The following is a 19,276-nucleotide window of genomic DNA, read 5'->3' on the forward strand; positions in this document are numbered from 1 at the left end:
TGTACTTTCTAAAGTACATCATTTGTTCCAGGTTTTTATTGTGGTTATATATTTGCACATACATATAAAGATACAAATACAGTTTTTTCAACTTTTTTTAGCTAAAAAAATAGAGGTTCCTGCACAGTTGAAAGAATTAGTTTCGGATTTATCTTCTCAGTTTGTCATCTCACCTCCTACTTTAAGGAGCAGACAAAAAAACACATCCAGTAAGAACCAGCCTGAAGATGAACTGGTAAGAAATGCATGATTTTATTTGTGTTTGTTAAAACATACCTTTTTTTTTTTAATGTTTTAATTGTTTTAATTTTATTTAAATGTTAATGATTTTAAATTTTGTTTATTATTTAAGTAAATGTCTTAAAGATAACAGTCATGTATACTAAAAGCCAAAAATGGTCTTGTCTACTCCTTTGGAGACCCTCCCTACCTTTAAGACACATCTGTGGTATGTTACTGATGATATTTTACTGGCAGTTATAGTTTAAATTACCTGTTTGTGGAAAGGTTTTTAAATTCTAGTGTCCATCAGAATTACCTGGGTGTTTTTTAAAGAAATAGTTGAGGGATTGAGTGCAAGTCCCTTATGTTTATAAATGTTAATTCATAAGCATTTATTGAATTATCTGCCATGAGTCTGTTACTCTGCAAGGGCAAATTACACAAAAATAATTCAGGCAAATTCCTTGTCTTGTCAGGCACCTACAGTTCAGCTGAGATACACCGTTTCATTGAAGAGATGAAAACAATTATTTCAAATCATTTATACTCAAATATTTTATAGACCAAGGTTAGATGAGACAGGCATTCCTCCTGACAGAGTAAATGGCAGATGCAAAGGCTCAGAGCATGGCAATAGCAGGCAGATGAGGAGTGTTCATTGTGAATAGCCATGTGTATATGGCAGGTAGTTTCTATGGAAGATGAAATGTGGTAGGAGAGAAGAGTCTCTGGTTGTCTACTTCTTGGAAAACGAGAGCCTGGATATGGACAAAGGGAGTGAGTAGAGGGCAGTAGACAGTGGAAACATTCAAAAATAAAACTGATCATAACTTAGAGATGAGTTGAATTGTAGGAATTGAGAACAGGCCTACATGACTAAGGTTTCTACTAAAAAGTATGAGAAAAGGAGTCAATTTTGCACTTGGCAAGTTTGAATTCATCAGCAGTGTTTGGCTATAGTATTCCTTGTCTCAGTATAGAAGTTTTAAAATTAGTTTCGTGTTTAGTACTTAACTTTTTTAAATGTTTAACCCATAGAAAGATGATGCACAATCAGTAGAAACTGTGGGAAAGCCAAAAGCGAAGCGAATCAGGACGTCAAAAACAAAACAAGCAAGCAAGTATGACTTTCTCTTCTGTTCTTGATTGATTGATTGATTGATTGAGACAGTCTCGCTCTGTCACCAAGGCTGGAGTGCAGTGGTGCGATTTCGGCTCACTGCAACCTCTGCCTCCCAGGTTCAGGGGATTCTCTTGCCTCAGCCTTCCAAGTGGCTGGGACTACAGGCGCTGCTGAAGGTGGATTTCTTTATATATTAATAGCGTGAAAGCCCAGTCCTTTTAAAAGGAGCATGGGAGGAATAAAAATAAAATAAAACAATAAAAGGAGGATGGTAAGGTGGGGGCAGTTTAGTTCCCAGTGGATCTTTGTGGTTTTTGCAGAAAAACAAAGTAGAGGAGGGAAGTGTGATGGTTTACCTCTTTGTCAGGAAAATTAGGTAACTATTAGTAAAAAATAATAATACATTTTAAAATCCTGCAGTTATTTTACAAAAAGCAATAAAACTGCATCCATGGGGAAATTACTCCATTTCAGATACATTGATTACACGGTATCTTGTTTATGCTGTGTTTAGTAGGCATGGTTGAATTTAATAAAAGTAAAAGTTGATGCATTTTATTTAAAAACTGATTTAATGACACTATGACTAATATCACTGTTTACATATATATATATACTGGCGTATCTATTTGAGAAACTCTTGTTTGTGAAATTCTATGGATCTTTGCTAATTGCTGGTGTTTGATCATTGACAGTTCTCATGGGCCTGCGGGGCTCTCATCTCCTGGGCTGACTACTGGTACTCGGCCCATCCTTGTAATCCAGCAGTATTTTTTCATACATTTGAAACATTTAGAGGAAAATTCAATAATTGAATAATTGTTTGTAAATATTCTAATCGAAAAGGAAAAATTCCCCTTAATGAGACCTTAACTCTGCTTCTGATTAGCTTATATGACTTAAAGCTTCACTTCAGTTCTCTTGAAACCATTACATCTTTTATAAAATGAACGCACTAAGCAGTCCCTAAGGTTTCTCTCAACATGTTGGGAAGCCAGTTTTATTTTACAGCATAATGTGTTTATTCTTACTTGATCATATCTTTTTTTTTTTTTCCAGAAACACAGAAAAAGAAAGTGCTTGGTCACCTCCTCCCATAGAAATTCGGCTGATTTCCCCCTTGGCTAGCCCAGTTGACGGAGTCAAGAGCAAACCAAGAAAAACTACAGAAGTGACAGGAACAGGTCGTGGAAGGAGCAGAAAGAAACTGTCTTCGTATCCAAAGCAAATTTTACGCAGAAAAATGCTATAATTTCTTGGGAAGTTTTTAATGTACACCTATTTGTAAAGTCATCAGAATAGTGTGGATTATTAAATATCTAGTTTGGAAGAAAATAATTTATATAAATTATTGTAAATTTTTATGTAAACAGAAGGTCTTCAATAAGTAACTCCATATGGAGTGATTGTTTCAGTCCAGGCAATTTTTCTATTTTATATTAAGACTTCATACATTTATATAATATGTAAATATGGCTTCTTAATGGAATGTTAAATAAAATGTATACTTCACAGTCGTTTGTGTCTGTTGGTTTTTGAAAGGGAGGGGTATCTGTTTGGATAGTTTTATATGCTCATTGGTCTCGTTTTCTCTAATGAAAATATTAGACCAGTCTTAAAATGGGGATGATTGAACTATTGATATTTCTTTTTACAGTTACTATTTTATAATTTATGCACTTTGATTCTGTGATTCAGATTTCTAATCATAAAATTTTTTTTTTGCTTTTGGCTGTTACTATGTTAAAATTGAATTATGGGCATGTAATTTTGCCATCTTTGTAGTTTCACAAATTTTGTGTAATCTACCTCAAATGAATAATCCAAGTATTGGTTAACTATAATGTTGGCATCTCTTATTCAGCAAGCTTACAGGCTCTTTAAAGTCTTAATTAGTCAAAGACTAATCCAGGTTAGATTGACCGGTTCACTGCTCACTTGCAACCTTATCAAAGGGTTTCAAAGGGAAATGTAAAATAAACCTGTTTATGGATATTGAGTGCGTCTTGTATGTGCCTAATATTGATAGGATGAGATGTCTGAACAAATTTTTATCATATTGCTGTGAAGGAGCTTGCTACCGAACCACAGAAATCCCTTAATATTCAGGTTTTAAAACTGGCAAATTCTCACAGAACCTCAGGCACAGATTATTAAGGTTGGGAGAGAGTGAGTAGATGCAGAAAAGGAAAAAAGCAACACACACCCTGTTCTCTACAGTACAACTGTGTGCAATTAAGCAATGATACTTGATGTAGGCTCTAACATTCATCAATAAATAAGTGTAGTAAAATAATTTGTAACGTAATTGATAGTGTGTAATGGATTATTAATAATTGATCACCTAGAAACGAACTGCTGTTGTGGGCTAAGCTTTTAATGTTTTAATAATGTGAATCATAAGCAGTGTACTTTCTGCATTTATTTTTCTACCAAATAATATGGATAATGAGAAACTGATGAAAATGCCTACGCCAAGTATCGACAGTGTGAAAGTAGCAGTGCGAGTGCGGCCTTTTAGTCAGGTTAATGATGGATGTTACGCTGCCTTGTTGAAAATTTCACTGACTTTGATTTTATTACTTTTTTAATGATAGTTACCAAACTTGTATTTAAGCTGCTTGTCATTTATGGACTATTGAACTTATTTAAATGAACTTGTTAAATGAATAATTTAAAGATCTAAACATAATTCAGCAGTTTTACTCCTTTGAGCAAGTAGCACAATAAACATGGATGAAATGTTTGTCAAGTTAATGCTTTTTTAAATCAACGCAATTTGGTGAATATAGATGTGTGGTACCTGTTTTTAATTAATGTACTTTTCCCCCTCTGTGAATGTAGATCATAAGCAAACAAATTGCCTGTTCTAAATGAACTTTATATATCTTTTAAATGAATGTATGGACTTATGTATAAATGTCTTTATATAGCTTGAATAAAAACTGCTCATTAAAATGTGTTGCTACGGCATTTTAGGATAGCACATGAATGATATTGTCGGATCTTGTAGCAACTATGTGTCTGATGGTAACAGCACTGGCCAAACTAAGGTATTTAGTATCGTAGCAAGGTAAACAGTAGACTCAGATCAGGTATAGTTAATTCTGCCTGGATAGATACTGAAGGCTTCCTAGATGTAGATAGAAGCATTTGAGGGGACTATAAAGGCTTAGTAAAATGTCGATAAAGACTTGCTCGACAAAACAATATGTAAAGGCCTGGTCCTGAAGAGGCTACCATGGAATGACCTTATATGAGGTCTTCCTGCTTTTACCATGATCAATATTACTCTACATCTTCAGTTGGAATCAGTTCTGTCTGTCCTATGCCTCTGCATTCGTCTGTATTGTAGAGAACAGTTGAACAGCTGGGCACAGCTGTGTAATTATGTAACCAGGTACGTGTATAACTAGGTGAGTGTAGCTGCTATTTAAGGCTTCGAAAGTAGCATGGTTTCTAAGGCAACTGATCAAAAAATACCAAAGAATGAATTTGTGACCAGTATATTAACTGCTTGGGCCCAAGCAGACCTTCAGCAACGATGCAAGTGGTTATTCCTGCTGTCATTTTCACTGACCTCTAATATTGCCAGGATGAGTAACTGCAAGTTTTAAACAGCAAATTAGGATTTGTAGGATTAGGCACTAAACAGTCATGTATTTACAGAACCTTTAGGTTCCCTTTACAAAAAGATTGCATTTTATTCAAGTTTACCACCAAAGTTGACGAGCTTGGACTAGAATGGTCTAAGCAGGGAGTACAGAGGATGGATTTGGGAGATAGCTTGCAGGTCCAGTGCTTGCTCTATCCACAGGGGCTGTGTTCTAAGGCCCCCAGTGGACTCCTGAAACCACAGGTAGAACCTAACCCTATATATACACATTTTTTTCCTGTACATACATACCTATGATAGTGTATAAATGAGTCACAGACTCTTGTACTTTGGGGCCATGATAAAGGAGCATAGAGGCATAAGCACTGCAGTGCCACCACACTCATCTGGTAACCAAGGTGGTTACTAAGCGACTCTACATGGATATGCTAGACAAGGATGATTCACGTCCAGGCAGGACAGTGGAATGGCATGAGATTTTCACACACTTCTTAGACTGGTTTCACAATTTAAAACATACAAGGTATTTCTGGAATCTTCCATTTCATATTTTCAGATTCTGGTTGACTGCTGGTAACAAACCACAGAAAGTGAAACTGCAGACAAGGGGGGACTACTGTAGACAGATCATCCTGCCTAGACAACTGCAATACCTCCTACGTGAACTTGCCACCCCCGATCCATTCTTTACCTAGCAGTCAGAGAAAAATACTAGTATCATGGAACTCTCTGCTCAAAACCTTTCAGTTTATTGAAAATAAAGTTTTACAGTTTACGAGGCCTAGGTGACCTGGACATGGCCTAATTTTCTAACTCCATATCTAATGCTTATGTTCATTGTGGGATCAGAGAACCTACTTTATGGCACTTTCATTATAAGAAGCAATATATTGCTGGTTACAGTGGCTCACCTGTAATCCCAGCACTTTGGGAGGCCGAGTTTAAGACCAGCCTGGCCAACATGATGAAACCCCGTCTCTACCAAAAATACAAAAATTAGCCGGGTGTGGTCACGCACACTTGTGGTCCCAGCTACTTGGGAGGCTGAGACACGAGAATTGCTTTAATCCGGGAGGCGGAGGCTGTAGTGAACCAAGATCACACCAATGCACTCCAGCCTGGGCGACAGAGTGCGACTCTGTTTCAAAAAAAAAAAAAAAAAAAAAGGCAATATATTCTCAGACAGTATATTCTCTGGGCCTCAGTTTATCTGTAAAATGGGCTCTTGACACTTCCCAAGATTGCTATCGTAAGTAACAGGAAATACGTATATCACAGAGCACAGTGCCTGACAACTATTTCAGCTGCTACGTTTTTCACCATCGTCTCTTAAACAACTTTGAGGTAATACAATTCAAAGTAGACAATTCAATGGTTTTAAGTATGTTCAGATATGTGCAGCCATCACCACAGTCAATCTCAGAACGTTTCCTCACCTAAGAATTTCTGTACCTTTTGGTTATCCTATTTCCTGTCCCTAAGCAACCACTAATGTCCCCTGCAGATTTCCCTTCCTGGGTGTTTCCTATGAGTGGAATCATATACAGTCTTTTGTGACTGACTTTCACACAGCGTGATTTCAAGGTCCACCCATGTTGCAACCTGTATCAAAATGTCATTCTCTATGGCTGGTGCATATTCAGGATTCTATTTTGTGGATACACACGGTTTTGTTCATCAGCAGAAGGACACTTCAGTTGGTTCTGCCTTTTGCCTATTAATGACTGGTACACACATTTGTGTACAAGTGTTTGTGTGGGCATGCTTTCATTTCTGTTGGTTATATACCTAAGCATTGAATTGCGGAGCCATACGGTGACTATATTTAATCATTTGAGATTTTCCCAGATTGTCCTCTAAAGCAGCTGTACCAACTTACATTCCCAACAGCACTACAAAAGGGTTCCAAATTGTTCACATCCCTGCCAACAACTGTTATCCGACTTTCCAATTACAGTCATCCTAGCTGAGGTGAAGTGGCATGTCGTGGCTATGATTTACATTTCTCTAGTGACTAATGATATCAAGCATGTTTTTAGGGGTATTTATTTGTATACCTTCCTGGAGAAGTATCAGTTCAGATTCTTTGCTCATGTTTTAAACTGGATTGTCTTTATTATTGAGCCGATCTTTATAGATTATGAATATGAATCCTTATCAGACACATGATTTGAAAGTTTTCCTCCCATTCCGTGGACTGTATTTTTCACATTATCGGTGTTCTTTGAAGCAGAAACATTTTAAATGTTGGCAATTGTATTGCTTTGCTTTAGATGGCATATCTTTTTTTTTTTTGAGACGGAGTCTTGCTCTGCCGCCCAGGCTGGAGTGCAGTGGCCGGCTCTCAGCTCACTGCAAGCTCCGCCTCCCGGGTTCAGGCCATTCTCCTGTCTCAGCCTCCCGAGTAGCTGGGACTACAGGCGCCCGCCTCGTCGCCCGGCTAGTTTTTTTGTATTTTTTAGTAGAGACGGGGTTTCACCGTATTAGCCAGGATGGTCTCGATCTCCTGACCTCGTGATCCGCCCATCTCGGCCTCCCAAAGTGCTGGGATTACAGGCTTGAGCCACCGCGCCCGGCCTAGATGGCATATCTAAGAATGCTTTGTCCAATCCAAGGCCATGAAGATTTATTCCTGTTCTAAGGCTTTTATAGTTTTAGCTCTTACATTTATGCTTTTAATTTGAGATAATTTTGTATATAGTAAGAGTTCAATTTTTTTTTTTTTTTTTTAAGAGACAGTCTCACTCTGTCACCAGGCTGGAGGGCAGTGGTATGATCATAGCTCACTGTTCCCTCAAATTCCAGGCTCAGGCACTCCCCGTACTTCAGCCTCCAAAATAGCTAGGGCTATAGGTATGTGCCACTATGCCCAACCTTTTTTTTTTTTTTTAAATAGAGATAGGGTCTCACTATGTTGCCAGGCTGGTCTCAAACTCCTAGCCTCAAGTTATCCCCCTACCTCAACCTCCCAAAGAGTTGAGATTACAGGCATGAGCCACTGCATCCAGCCAATTTCATTCTCACATAGCTATCCAGTTCTCCCAGTATCATTTCTTAAAAAGGCTCTTCTTTTCCCCATTGGATGGTTCTAGCAGCCTTGTTGAAAATCAGCTGACCATAGATGTCAGGGTTTATTTTTGGACTCAATTCTATTAATTTGTATGTCCTTGTCATTACCACACTGCCTTCATTACTGTTGGTTGGGATTAAGTTGTGAAATCAGGGAGTGTGAATTCTACTTTTTTCTTCATTTTCAAGATTGTTTTAGCTACTATGGGTCCTTTGCAATCCATATGAATTTTAGAAGCAGCTCATCATGGCCAGGCATGGTGGCTCACGCCTGTAATTCCAGCATTTTGGGAGGCCGAGATGGGTGGATCGCCTGAGGTGAGGAGTTCGAGATCAGCCTGATCAACACGTTGAAACCCCATCTCTAAGAAAAATACAAAAATTAGCCAGGCATGATGGGGGGTGCCTGTCATCCCAGCTACTCAGGAGCCCGGGGCAGGAGAATTGCCTGAACCCAGGAGGCAGAGGTTGCAGTGAGCTGAGACTGTGCCATTGCACTCCAGCCTGGGTGACAGTGACACTCCGTCTCCAGAGGAAAAAAAAAAAAAAATTAGCTCAGCATTTTCTACAAAGAAGTCAAGTGGGTTCTCATAGGGATTGCACTGGATCTGTATATTAGTTTGGTGAATACTGCCTTCCAAATGAGCTTAAGTCTTCTGATCCATGAACATAGGATGTTTTCCCAGTCTTTGGTTTCTTAGTTTCTTTCAATAAAGTCATATAGCTGGCCGGGCGCGGTGGCTCACGCCTGTCATCCCAGCACTTTAGGAGGCCGAGGCGGGCGAATCACGAGGTCAGGAGATCGAGACCATCCTGGCTAACACGGTGAAACCCCGTCTCTACTAAAAATACAAAAAATTAGCTGGGCGTGGTGGTGGCGCCTGTAGTCCCAGTTACTCCGGAGGCTGAGGCAGGAGAATGGCGGGAACCCGGGAGGAAGAGCTGGCAGTGAGCCGAGATTGAGCCACTGCACTCCAGCCTGGGCGGCAGAGCAAGATTGTCTCACAAAAAAAAAAAAGAAAAGAAAAAAAGTCATACAGCTTTCAGAGTATGGTTTGTACTTCTTTCATTAAATGTATTCCTATTCTTTTATTTTGTATTTATTTATTTTTGAGACAGTTTTTCACTCGTTACCTAGGCTAGAGTGCTGTGGCGCAATCTCAGCTCACTGCAACCTCCGCCTTCCGGATTCAAGCAATTCTCCTGCCTCAGCCTCCCAAGTAGCTGGGATTACAGGCGTCCACCACCATGCCCGGCTAATTTTTTGTATTTTTAGTAGAGATGGAGTTTCACCATGTTAGCCAGATTGGTCTCAATCTCCTGACCTCATGATCTGCCTGCCTTGGCCTCCCAAAGTGCTGGGATTACAGGCATGAGCCACTGCACCCGGCCTTATATTTTTTTTTTATTTTTGTGGGTACCCATAAAAATTAACTCTATGTAACTGCCTTACAGTTAAAGGGAGGCAGAGTCACACCATGCAGAGCCACATGGGGAAGTACCAAGAACAGGCAAAAGAAAGGAGAGAGCAGGACTTAGAGCGTTTGCCGTAGTTTCTGCAGGAAGGAATGGGCAAGGCAGAGGAGACAAGTTTGACAAGTTTAGGATTGGATAGTATGAATAATTTTGGTGGGCTCTGACCTGTAAGAGTGGTCTTTAGTTGTTTAGTACCTGGCCTTGGGGGTGATTTAAAGCAGGGGAAGTACTGGCTTGGTGTATAGGAGTTAGATAGAGGAGGTAGTAGGAGATATGGGCTTTGATTGGTGTATAGGAGTTAGACAGAGGAGGTAGTTGGGGATGTGGGCTTTGATTGGTGTATAGGAGTTAGAGGAGGTAGTTGGGGATGTGGGCTTTGATTGGCATATAGGAGTTAGAGGAGGTAGTTGGGGATGTGGGCTTTGATTGGCGTATAGGAGTTAGACAGAGGAGGTAGTTGGGGATGTGGGCTTTGATTGGTTGGGTTGCACATGAAAGGCAAGTTGTTTGCTATCTCTAGGAATCTGATAGCCCTGGTGAGCTGCAGGACATCAAACCATCATAAAGTATAGATTTCCATAGGATGCCACAGTGAATAGTGCTATGTTTTCCTGAGGAGATATAAGACGTAGCAACTCATAATCATGACATAATCATGACTGGTAATGTGGGGAAGTAAATAAATGTCTCAAAGCTTCTATATATATGTATACATATTTTTCATACATACAGAGAAAATTTTTAAATACAATTAATACAGTAATTTCCATTGTTGAACCAACTTTGAAGCCCTAGGATAAATTCCATTTGGTCATGGTAGGCAATTCTTTCTATATGTTGCTGGATTTAGTTTCATAGTATTTTGTTGAGGATTTTTGCATGCATATTCACAAGAGATAATGGTTTGTAATTTTGTTTTTTCTTTTTTTTTTTTTTTTTTTTGAGGCGGAGTCTCGCTCTGTCGCCCGGACTGGAGTGCAGTGGCCAGATCTCAGCTCACTGCAAGCTCCGCCTCCTGGGTTTCCGCCATTCTCCTGCCTCAGCCTCCCAAGTAGCTGGGACTACAGGCGCCCGCCACCTCGCCCGGCTAGTTTTTGTATTTTTAGTAGAGACCGGGTTTCACCGTATTAGCCAGGATGGTCTCGATCTCCTGACCTCGTGATCCGCCCGTCTCGGCCTCCCAAAGTGCTGGGATTACAGGCTTGAGCCACCGCGCCCGGCCTGTTTTTTCTTTTTGAGATGGAGTCTCGCTCTGTTACCCAGGCTGGAGTGCAATGGTGTGATGTCAGCTCACTGCAACCTCTGCCTCCCGGGTTCAAGCGATTCTCCTGCCTCAGCTTCTTGAGTAACTGGGATTACAGGTGCCCGCCACCACGCCCGGCTAATTTTTGTATTTTTAGTAGATACACAGTTTTACCATGTTGGTCAGGCTGGTCTCAAACTCCCGACCTCGTGATCCGCCTTCCTGAGCCTCCCAAAGTTCTGGGATTACAGGCATGAGCCACTGTGCCTGGCATGTATTTTTGTGTTTGTTTTTTGTTTGTTTGAGACAGAGTCTCGCTCTGTCGCCCAGGCTGGAGTACACTGGTGCAATGTCAGCTCACTGCAAGCTCCGCCTCCCGGGTTCACGCCGTTCTCCTGCCTCAGCCTCCCCAGTAGCTGGGATACAGGCGCCACCACCACGCCGGGTTAATTTTTTGTATTTTTAGTAGAGACGGGGTTTCATCGTGTTAGCCAGGATGGTCTCGATCTCCTGACCTCGTGATCCACCCGTCTCAGCCTCCTAAAGTGCTGGGATTACAGGCTTGAGCCACCGCGCCCGGCCTGCCCAGCTGTTAAACTTCACTCTTTGCTGGCTGGTTATTGTTTTCAACAATGTCCTGGGGTATAAATTGCTTTACAAATGAATCCCATCAAATTCTGCTTCCTTGGAAGGGAATAGTTTCTAAAACCAGCGTTTGATACTTTTGACCTTCAAACTATCTTATTCTCCAGTTCGTCCCTGCCAGTTAGAGGGCGGACACTTCTACTTGTCTGTGACTCTCTTCTCTGCTGTCTTTCATCCCAACCTCTACCACTCTCGAGGGATCCTTAGGCTTGAACTTCCCCAGTCTGCTACAAATGAAGTCAGTTCCTTTAGGAAGAGATGTTAGGCACCAGGGGTTGTACGGCCTAATTATCGCCTCAGGCAAAATCTCTAAGCCAGGGCTCTGGAATCGGATGTGTGAACAATGGTCAACTGCTCTTCAGATGACACTCCTGCTCTAGGAGCAGAGGACTCCGTGGAGGTGGGGTCCTAGCCTAAGGTCCTCTCAGCTTGTCTCCGCTGCTGTTCAACCATCTCAGGACCCAGGGCAGAAGTTGTCAGCACTCCAGGAAGCTCAGCACGCTGCAACCTAACAGAGCCTCCATTCCTCGCGTGGGAGCTGGGTGTGAAAGGGAGACCCCCAGTTAACCTGACACTTGGCCTCACGAACAGGTAGAGAGAGGCAGAATGAGAAATGCTAGTATCTCGATCTTCCTGGGAAGAAAGTCCTCCAGCTGGGATCTGGAGCAGAGACAGAACCCTGTGTTACTGGCTCTAGACGTCTGGAGTGGACTCTCCGCCTTCCTGAGCTGGCAAGGGAAAGGAAAGGAATGATCTTGCTTAAAACACCACAAACTCTTTTCTTACCAAATTTTAGTACATTTTATTGAATAGATGCTTTTTTTTTTTTTTCTTTTTGAGACAGAATCTCACTCTGTCACCCAGGCTGGAGTGCCATGGTGCAATCTCAGCTCACTACAGCCTCCACCTCTCAAGTTCACATGATTCTTATGCCACAGCCTCCTGAGTAGCTGGGATTAGAGGCGTGTGCCACCACACCCAGATAATTTTTGTATTTTTAGTAGAGATGGGATTTCACCATGTTGGCCAGGCTGGTCTCGAACTCCTGACCTCAAGTCATCCGCCCACCTCAGCCTCCCAAAGTGCTGGGATTACAAGTGTGAGCCATTGCACCTGGCCATGAATAGATGTTTCTTCACATGCTGTTTGTCCTTAAGACCATTTCTAGAGGTTTTAAAAGGTGTTTTTTTTTTTTTTTTCATTTTTTAATTGATAACTTTTCACTAGTTTGACTGAGGAGTTCACCAGTTATGCAGGAAGTCAGTCTCTCCACTACTGTAGTTATTGTTATTAGTATAGTTGGGTGTTAGAGAGCCAGCTCTTCTCAGAAAGTTAGTATGACTAGAGACAGCCTTTCAAAAATTCCAAGGGAGTACAGGAACAACTGCTCGTGGTAACAACTGCTAGAAGTAACGCAGTTAGAGAACAAACTGAGGGGAGGGTAAGTTTCTGGCTTAATTTCTTAGTAGGTATGAAGACTTGCAAAACAATGAACTTGGATAACAAAGAGAAACTGGAATGATTGACTCTGAATTTGTAATTTGACTGTAGAGAGAGAAGAATTCTGGGAGCAAATGTGTGATTTCCATGCATTCCAGAACCACCACCACTACACGGGACCCTAAGAATCCAGAGCATGTGAAGACATTTACTTTTGACCTGGCATATTGGTCTCACGATGGATTTCAAAAGGATACAATGGTGTCCCTATTTCAGCTGATCCTAGCAGTACATTTGCAGGTCAGGTAGTTGCTTTAAAACACAGCTTCACTGTCAGTTTTTTGTTGTTTTATTTTTGATGATGTGTTCACAGTGTGAAAGTACAATAATTTTATGCAAGCATAAATATATGCTTCCATATGAGAATTTGACTTTAAATTTACTCCTTTTCTATGCTGAACATGAGGTCCAAAAATACAGCTATTGCCTAAGTAATTTTTAGATACTCAAATCAGTTCATTTGCCAACGTACTGACATACCTTGAAAAAAGCATGATATGATAAGCAAAATAAGCAAACTGTATGAGGCACTTAGCATCTGAGAACTTCTGTTTTATTGAGCATTTATCATGTGCCGTGCACTGTTCTGCCTTAAAGTTGCTCACAATTTGGTTTGGGAAGAGAGGCAAAAAAAGCACACTCAGATATTACAGGTTCCATGATCAGATGTATGGGATACAATGGGGTACGAAGGTGAGGTGGTCATTCAATCTAGACAGGATATTTGATGAATGGTTTAATAAAGGCTATGACATTTAGGCTGAGTTTTGACAGACAAGGAGAAACAGTCAGGAACAGTTTGGGGAGGAAATGAACACAGCCTCAGTGACCTGTGGGACAATCTAAAATTCTACACGTCACCGGAGTCTTGGAAGAAATGGAGGGGGGGGGGCGGTGTGTGCAAGAAATACTTGAGGAATTGATGGCTGAAATATTCCCAAATTTGATGGAAACTATAAACCCACAGGTCTAAGAAGAGCAATTAGTCCTAAGTATAATCAACATAAGGAAAATCACAGTAAGCCCCATTTTAATTAAGTTGCTATAATCCAGTGATAAAATCTTAGAAACAAGTGAGAAAAGATGGAGGAACAACAGGAATGGCAGCAGGTACATTGTCAGAGCTTTGTGGGCTAGAATACAAGGGAGAGACTTAAAAGTTGAAAGCAGTTCTCAAGCTTGGGTAGGAGCAGTGGTTCATGCCTGTAATCCCAGCACTTTTAGAGGCCGAGGCAGGTAGATCATTTGAAATCAGGAATTTAAGACCAGCCTGGCCAACGTGGTGAAGCCCCATCTCTCCAAAAAATACAAAACAAAACTAGTTGGGCATGGTGGCACATGCCTGTCATCACAGCTACTAGGGAGGCTGAGGCAGGAGAGTTGCTTGAATCCAGGAGATGGAGGTTGCAGTGAGCCAAGATCGCACCACTGCACTCTAGCCTGGGTTACAGAATGAGACGCCCCCTCAAAAAAAAAGAAAATAAATTCTCAACCTAGAACACTGTGCCCAAGAAATTTTTTTTTCTAATTTTGAATCTTTCAGAAAGAGCATTGATGGTCGAAGCAAGAATAATAAATTCTGTTGGGATTCAAAACAAATACAGAAATAAAATATGACAACACTAGAAAAAGGAGACAGGTACCAGAAGTATATTATTTTAAGATTTTGCATTACATAGGAAGTAATATAATATTTGAAAATAAAATATTTTGGAGAAATCTATTGTAACCCTAGAGCCCAGGGTTTGTTTATTACAAACACAGGGTGATGTTTTATTAACATCAGTTAATAAAAACATTAAAAATCCATCACTAGTAAACATACGTAATATGAAAATATTTTTATGAAAAGTAAATTTCTTTTTTTATTATTTATTTATTTTGAGATGGACTCTCACTCTGTCACCCAGGCTAGAGTGCAGAGGCACAATCTCGGCTCACTGCAACCTCTACCTCCCGGGTTCAAGCGATTCTCCTGCCTCAGCCTCCCAAGTAGCTAGAATTACAGGCGTGTGCCACCACACTCGGCTAATTTTTGTATTTTTAGTAGAGACAGGATTTCACCATGTTGGCTGGGCTGGTCTCGAGCTCCCGACCTCAAGTCATCTGCCCACCTCAGCCCCCAAAAGAGCTGGGATTACAGGCGTGAGCCACCGCGCCCGATCTATTTTTATTTTTATTTAGAGATGGGTTCTTGCTGTTGCCCAGCCTGGTCTTGAACTTGAACTCCTAAGCTCAAATGATCCTTCTGCCTCTGCCTCCCAAAGTGCTGGGATCTTAAGTGTGAAACACCACGCCAGGACAGACAATAATACTCAAGCCAACACTGAAGAGAATGGCACTGTTTTCCATGTTTTGAAATCTCTGTAATGTCTGACTCCAGGAAACAGCTTGATTCTCTGCCCTGCCTGGAATCTCATCTAAAATCACGTTATCGAGCCTCCGGCAAACCCCACTGCACACGTTACTGCACTCTACACTCATGAGAGGATGAGAATGAAAAAAGCAAACATTAGTCCGATCACAAAAGGAAGTGTCACTTTACAAACACCCTGCAAAGATCTCACAGACACGGGAATGCATTGTGAGAACGGGTGCCCTGGAGCAATCAGTACGAAATAAATAAATAAAACAAGTACAACTAACTAATGAGTCAAGTGCAGGGAAACGGACTGTAAAACATTCTGCGCCTCTCTTACCCTGCCGCGTTGGGGATTTAGAAACAGAGGAGATGGGATAAGTAGAATACAAACAGCAAGATAGTAGATTTAATGCCAATAATTTATATCAATGATTAAAAAATACAAATAGTCGGCCGGGTGCGGTGGCTCAAGCCTGTAATCCCAGCACTTTGGGAGGCCGAGACGGGTGGATCACGAGGTCAGGAGATCGAGACCATCCTGGCTAACACGGTGAAACCGCGTCTCTACTAAAAAAATACAAAAACCTAGCCGGGCGAGGTGGCGGCACCTGTAGTCCCAGCTACTCAGGAGGCTGAGGCAGGAGAATGGTATGAACCCGGGAGGCGGAGCTTGCAGTGAGCTGAGATCCGGCCACTGTGCTCCAGCCCGGGCGACAGAGCGAGACTCCGTCTCAAAAAAAAAAAAAAAGGAAAAAAATACAAATAGTCTAAACATTACCAATTAAAAAGCAAAGATCACCAGATAAGATAGAAAAGGCAGGATCCAACTCTATCTGTCTACAAAATGTATGAGTGGGTGGGGGGTGGTTTAAGTGCTTCTGTATCACAGCATTTTTTAAAAACCTGGTTTACATATAAAAAAAGAGCACACAAACGCTAAGAAAAAACTAGCGGATACCTTTACCTCACATTGCATCGGCTTCAGAACAAGAAATATTTCATAATGAGGAAAGAATTCATTAAGGTGACATAGCCAACCCGAATGGGTATGTATCTAATAACTGAGCTTTAAAGTACACAAAGCCAAAACAGAAATAGAAAAATAGACAAATCTACAACTGTATTTAGTGATTTCAACACTCCTATCTCAGTCATTGACAAAACTCTGTAATATTACAGAACAGAATAATATCAACCTAATTGACAATTATATCATAAAACATGTCAACCACTTCCCACCCAACCACAGCACACATATTCTTTTGAAGTACACACAGAACATGCACCGTGATAGACAGTATTTCAGATCATAAAACTAGTCTCAATAAATGTAAGGGTAAGAAGACTGAAATTGGCTGGGTGTGGTGGTGTGTGCTTATAATCCTAGCACTTCGGGAGGCCAAGACAGGTGGATCACCTGAGCCTGGGAGTTTGAGACCAGCCTGGATAACATGACAAAAAACCGTCTCTGCTAAAAATACAAACAATTAGCCGGGCGTGGTGGTGCACAATGGTGGGGTGTGCACCCGTCATCCCAGCTACTTTGGAAGCTGAGGTGGGAGGATCGCTCGAGCCTGGAAAGTCAAGGTTGCAGTGAGCTGTGACTGCACCACTGCACTCCAGCCTGGGCAATAAGAGTGAGATCCCGTCTCCAAAAAAAAAAAAAAAAAAGACTGAAATCATATGAAGTATGTTTTCTGACCACAGTGGAGTTAACTAGGAATAAAAATATTTGGGAAATTCACAAGCATTTGGAAAATAACAGACTTCTAAATAATCTATTGGTTAAAGAAAAAACCACTAGGGAAATTAGAAAACATTTTTTTTTAACTGAATGAAAATCAAAACACTACTGACAAGGTTAGAAAAAATAATAATAAAAAAATAAGTTTTTTTTTTTTTTTTTTTTTTTTTTTTTTTTTTTTTTTTTTGAGACGGAGTCTTGCTCTGCCACCCAGGCTGGAGTGCAGTGGCCGGATCTCAGCTCACTGCAAGCTCCGCCTCCCGGGTTTACGCCATTCTCCTGCCTCAGCCTCCCGAGTAGCTGGGACTACAGGCGCCCGCCTCGTCGCCCGGCTAGTTTTTTGTATTTTTAAGTAGAGACAGGGTTTCACCGTATTAGCCAGGATGGTCTCGATCTCCTGACCTCGTGATCCGCCCGTCTCGGCCTCCCAAAGTGCTGGGATTACAGGCTTGAGCCACCGCGCCCGGCCAAAAAAATAAGTTTAAAAAAATCTTTAAAAGACAAAAAAAGGCAACTCAAGACACCTGTCAAATGTGTGGAACAAGCATGGAGTATACAGTCAGGAGAGACAAATATACACACACACAGATACACACACATATGTACGTATACACACACAAATACACACACATATACACACACGTACGTACACACACACACACAGATACACACAGATACACAAACATATACACACATATACATACACACACATATACACACATATACATATACACATACAAATACACACATACACACATATACACATATACATACACAATATACACACATTCACACATATACACACACACATACATGTATACACACAAATACCTACAAGACATACACACATATACATATACAAATACACACACATACATATACATGTATACACACATACACATATATATTTTCATATGTGGGATGCATCCAAATGGAGCTAAGAGGAGGTTTTCTAGCAGTCAAGCTTACATTAGAGAATAATCATCTCAAATTGGCATTGTAATCTCCCAATTAAGAATTTAAGGCCGGGCGCGGTGGCTCAAGCCTGTAATCCCAGCACTTTGGGAGGCCGAGACGGGCGGATCACGAGGTCAGGAGATCGAGACCATCCCGGCTAACACGGTGAAACCCCGTCTCTACTAAAAATACAAAAACTAGCCGGGCGAGGTGGCCGGCGCCTGTAGTCCCAGCTACTCGGGAGGCTGAGGCAGGAGAATGGCGTAAACCCGGGAGGCGGAGCTTGCAGTGAGCTGAGATCTGGCCACTGCACTCCAGTCCGGGCGACAGAGCGAGACTCTGCCTCAAAAAAAAAAAAAAAAAAAAAAAAAAAAGTTAAAAAGACAGCAAATTAAACATAAAACAAGCAGAAGAAGAAAAAAGATAAAAGTGATAATTAATGAAATTAAAAACAGTAAAATAGAGAAAAAACACTGAAACCTAAAACTGGTTCTTGGAAAACACCAAAAAAATTGATAAGCCAAATACCAAGAGCATAAATGATCCTAGGGACATTAAAAGAATAAGGAGCGCAGGTGGGTCACAGCTGTAATCCCAGCATTTTGGGAGGCCGAGACTGGAGATTGCTTGAGGCCAGGAGCTTGAGACCAGCCTGGGCAACACAGCAAGATCCCATCTCCCTTTTAAAAAAGAATGATTAAAAATATTATGAACAACTTAATGCCAATACATTCAACATACATTCAACAACAAATGAACACAAACTACTGAAGTTCATGCAAAGAAATAGATGACTCAAGTAGTCCCGTATCTATTAAATAAACTGAATTTGTAACGAAAAACCTCACAAAGAAACTCCAGTCCTAGATATCTTTGCTGGTGAATTCTACCAAAGAAAGAAATTTTTTAAAAATGTAGATCATAGTAAACACTTCCCATTTCATTTTATGAAGCCAGTATTACAACAAGAGCAGCCAAAGATATTACAAAAACACTACAGACCATTATCTTTCATGAACACAGACACAAAAATTATCAAAGTTTCATCAAACACAATCGAATCATCTGTTAGTTGAGTCTTAATGTATTACTATCACTGTCAATCAAGCCCAATCACTATCAAGCAGCCCCTTTCCTAGGAATGTAGAATTGTTTTCACATTTAAAGTTCATGATATAGAATGGAATATAGGAGAAAAAATATGATCAACTGCAAAAAGAATGACAACATTTAACCCTCAAAATTCTCAACAAACTTGAAAGGAGAGGAAGTTTCCTAGAAATAGAACTTGCCTGGAAAGCAGCTTCCATCATGTTTGA

General features: G+C 40.8%; 2 protein-coding genes across 6 annotated transcripts in view; both read left to right on the forward strand.

Moving 5' to 3' along the window:
* Positions 1-4,303, forward strand: part of AHCTF1 (AT-hook containing transcription factor 1) — a 93,403-nt gene extending 89,100 nt beyond the window's left edge. For 3 of the 5 annotated variants that reach the window (XM_033195911.1, XM_033195910.1, XM_033195912.1), the window contains exons 34-36: positions 102-235; positions 1,261-1,343; positions 2,405-4,037. In XM_033195911.1, the coding sequence (XP_033051802.1) occupies positions 102-235; positions 1,261-1,343; positions 2,405-2,597 (410 nt within the window). In that variant the 3' untranslated portion in view covers positions 2,598-4,037. Of the gene's footprint in view, positions 1-101; positions 236-1,260; positions 1,344-2,404 lie in introns of all 5 variants that reach the window. The other 2 variants (XM_033195914.1, XM_033195913.1) reach the window with 1 other exon arrangement.
* LOC117076149 (kinesin-like protein KIF28P) overlaps positions 3,763-19,276 on the forward strand; it is a 55,868-nt gene continuing 40,354 nt past the window's right edge. Inside the window, 3 exon segments of the mRNA XM_033199279.1 lie at positions 3,763-3,870; positions 12,946-13,087; positions 13,090-13,139. Of these exon segments, the coding sequence (XP_033055170.1) occupies positions 3,787-3,870; positions 12,946-13,087; positions 13,090-13,139 (276 nt within the window). The 5' untranslated portion in view covers positions 3,763-3,786.

The sequence above is a fragment of the Trachypithecus francoisi genome, unplaced genomic scaffold (assembly GCF_009764315.1).
Source record: "Trachypithecus francoisi isolate TF-2019V2 unplaced genomic scaffold, Tfra_2.0 Lachesis_group5, whole genome shotgun sequence".
Taxonomy (NCBI): Eukaryota; Metazoa; Chordata; class Mammalia; order Primates; family Cercopithecidae; genus Trachypithecus; species Trachypithecus francoisi.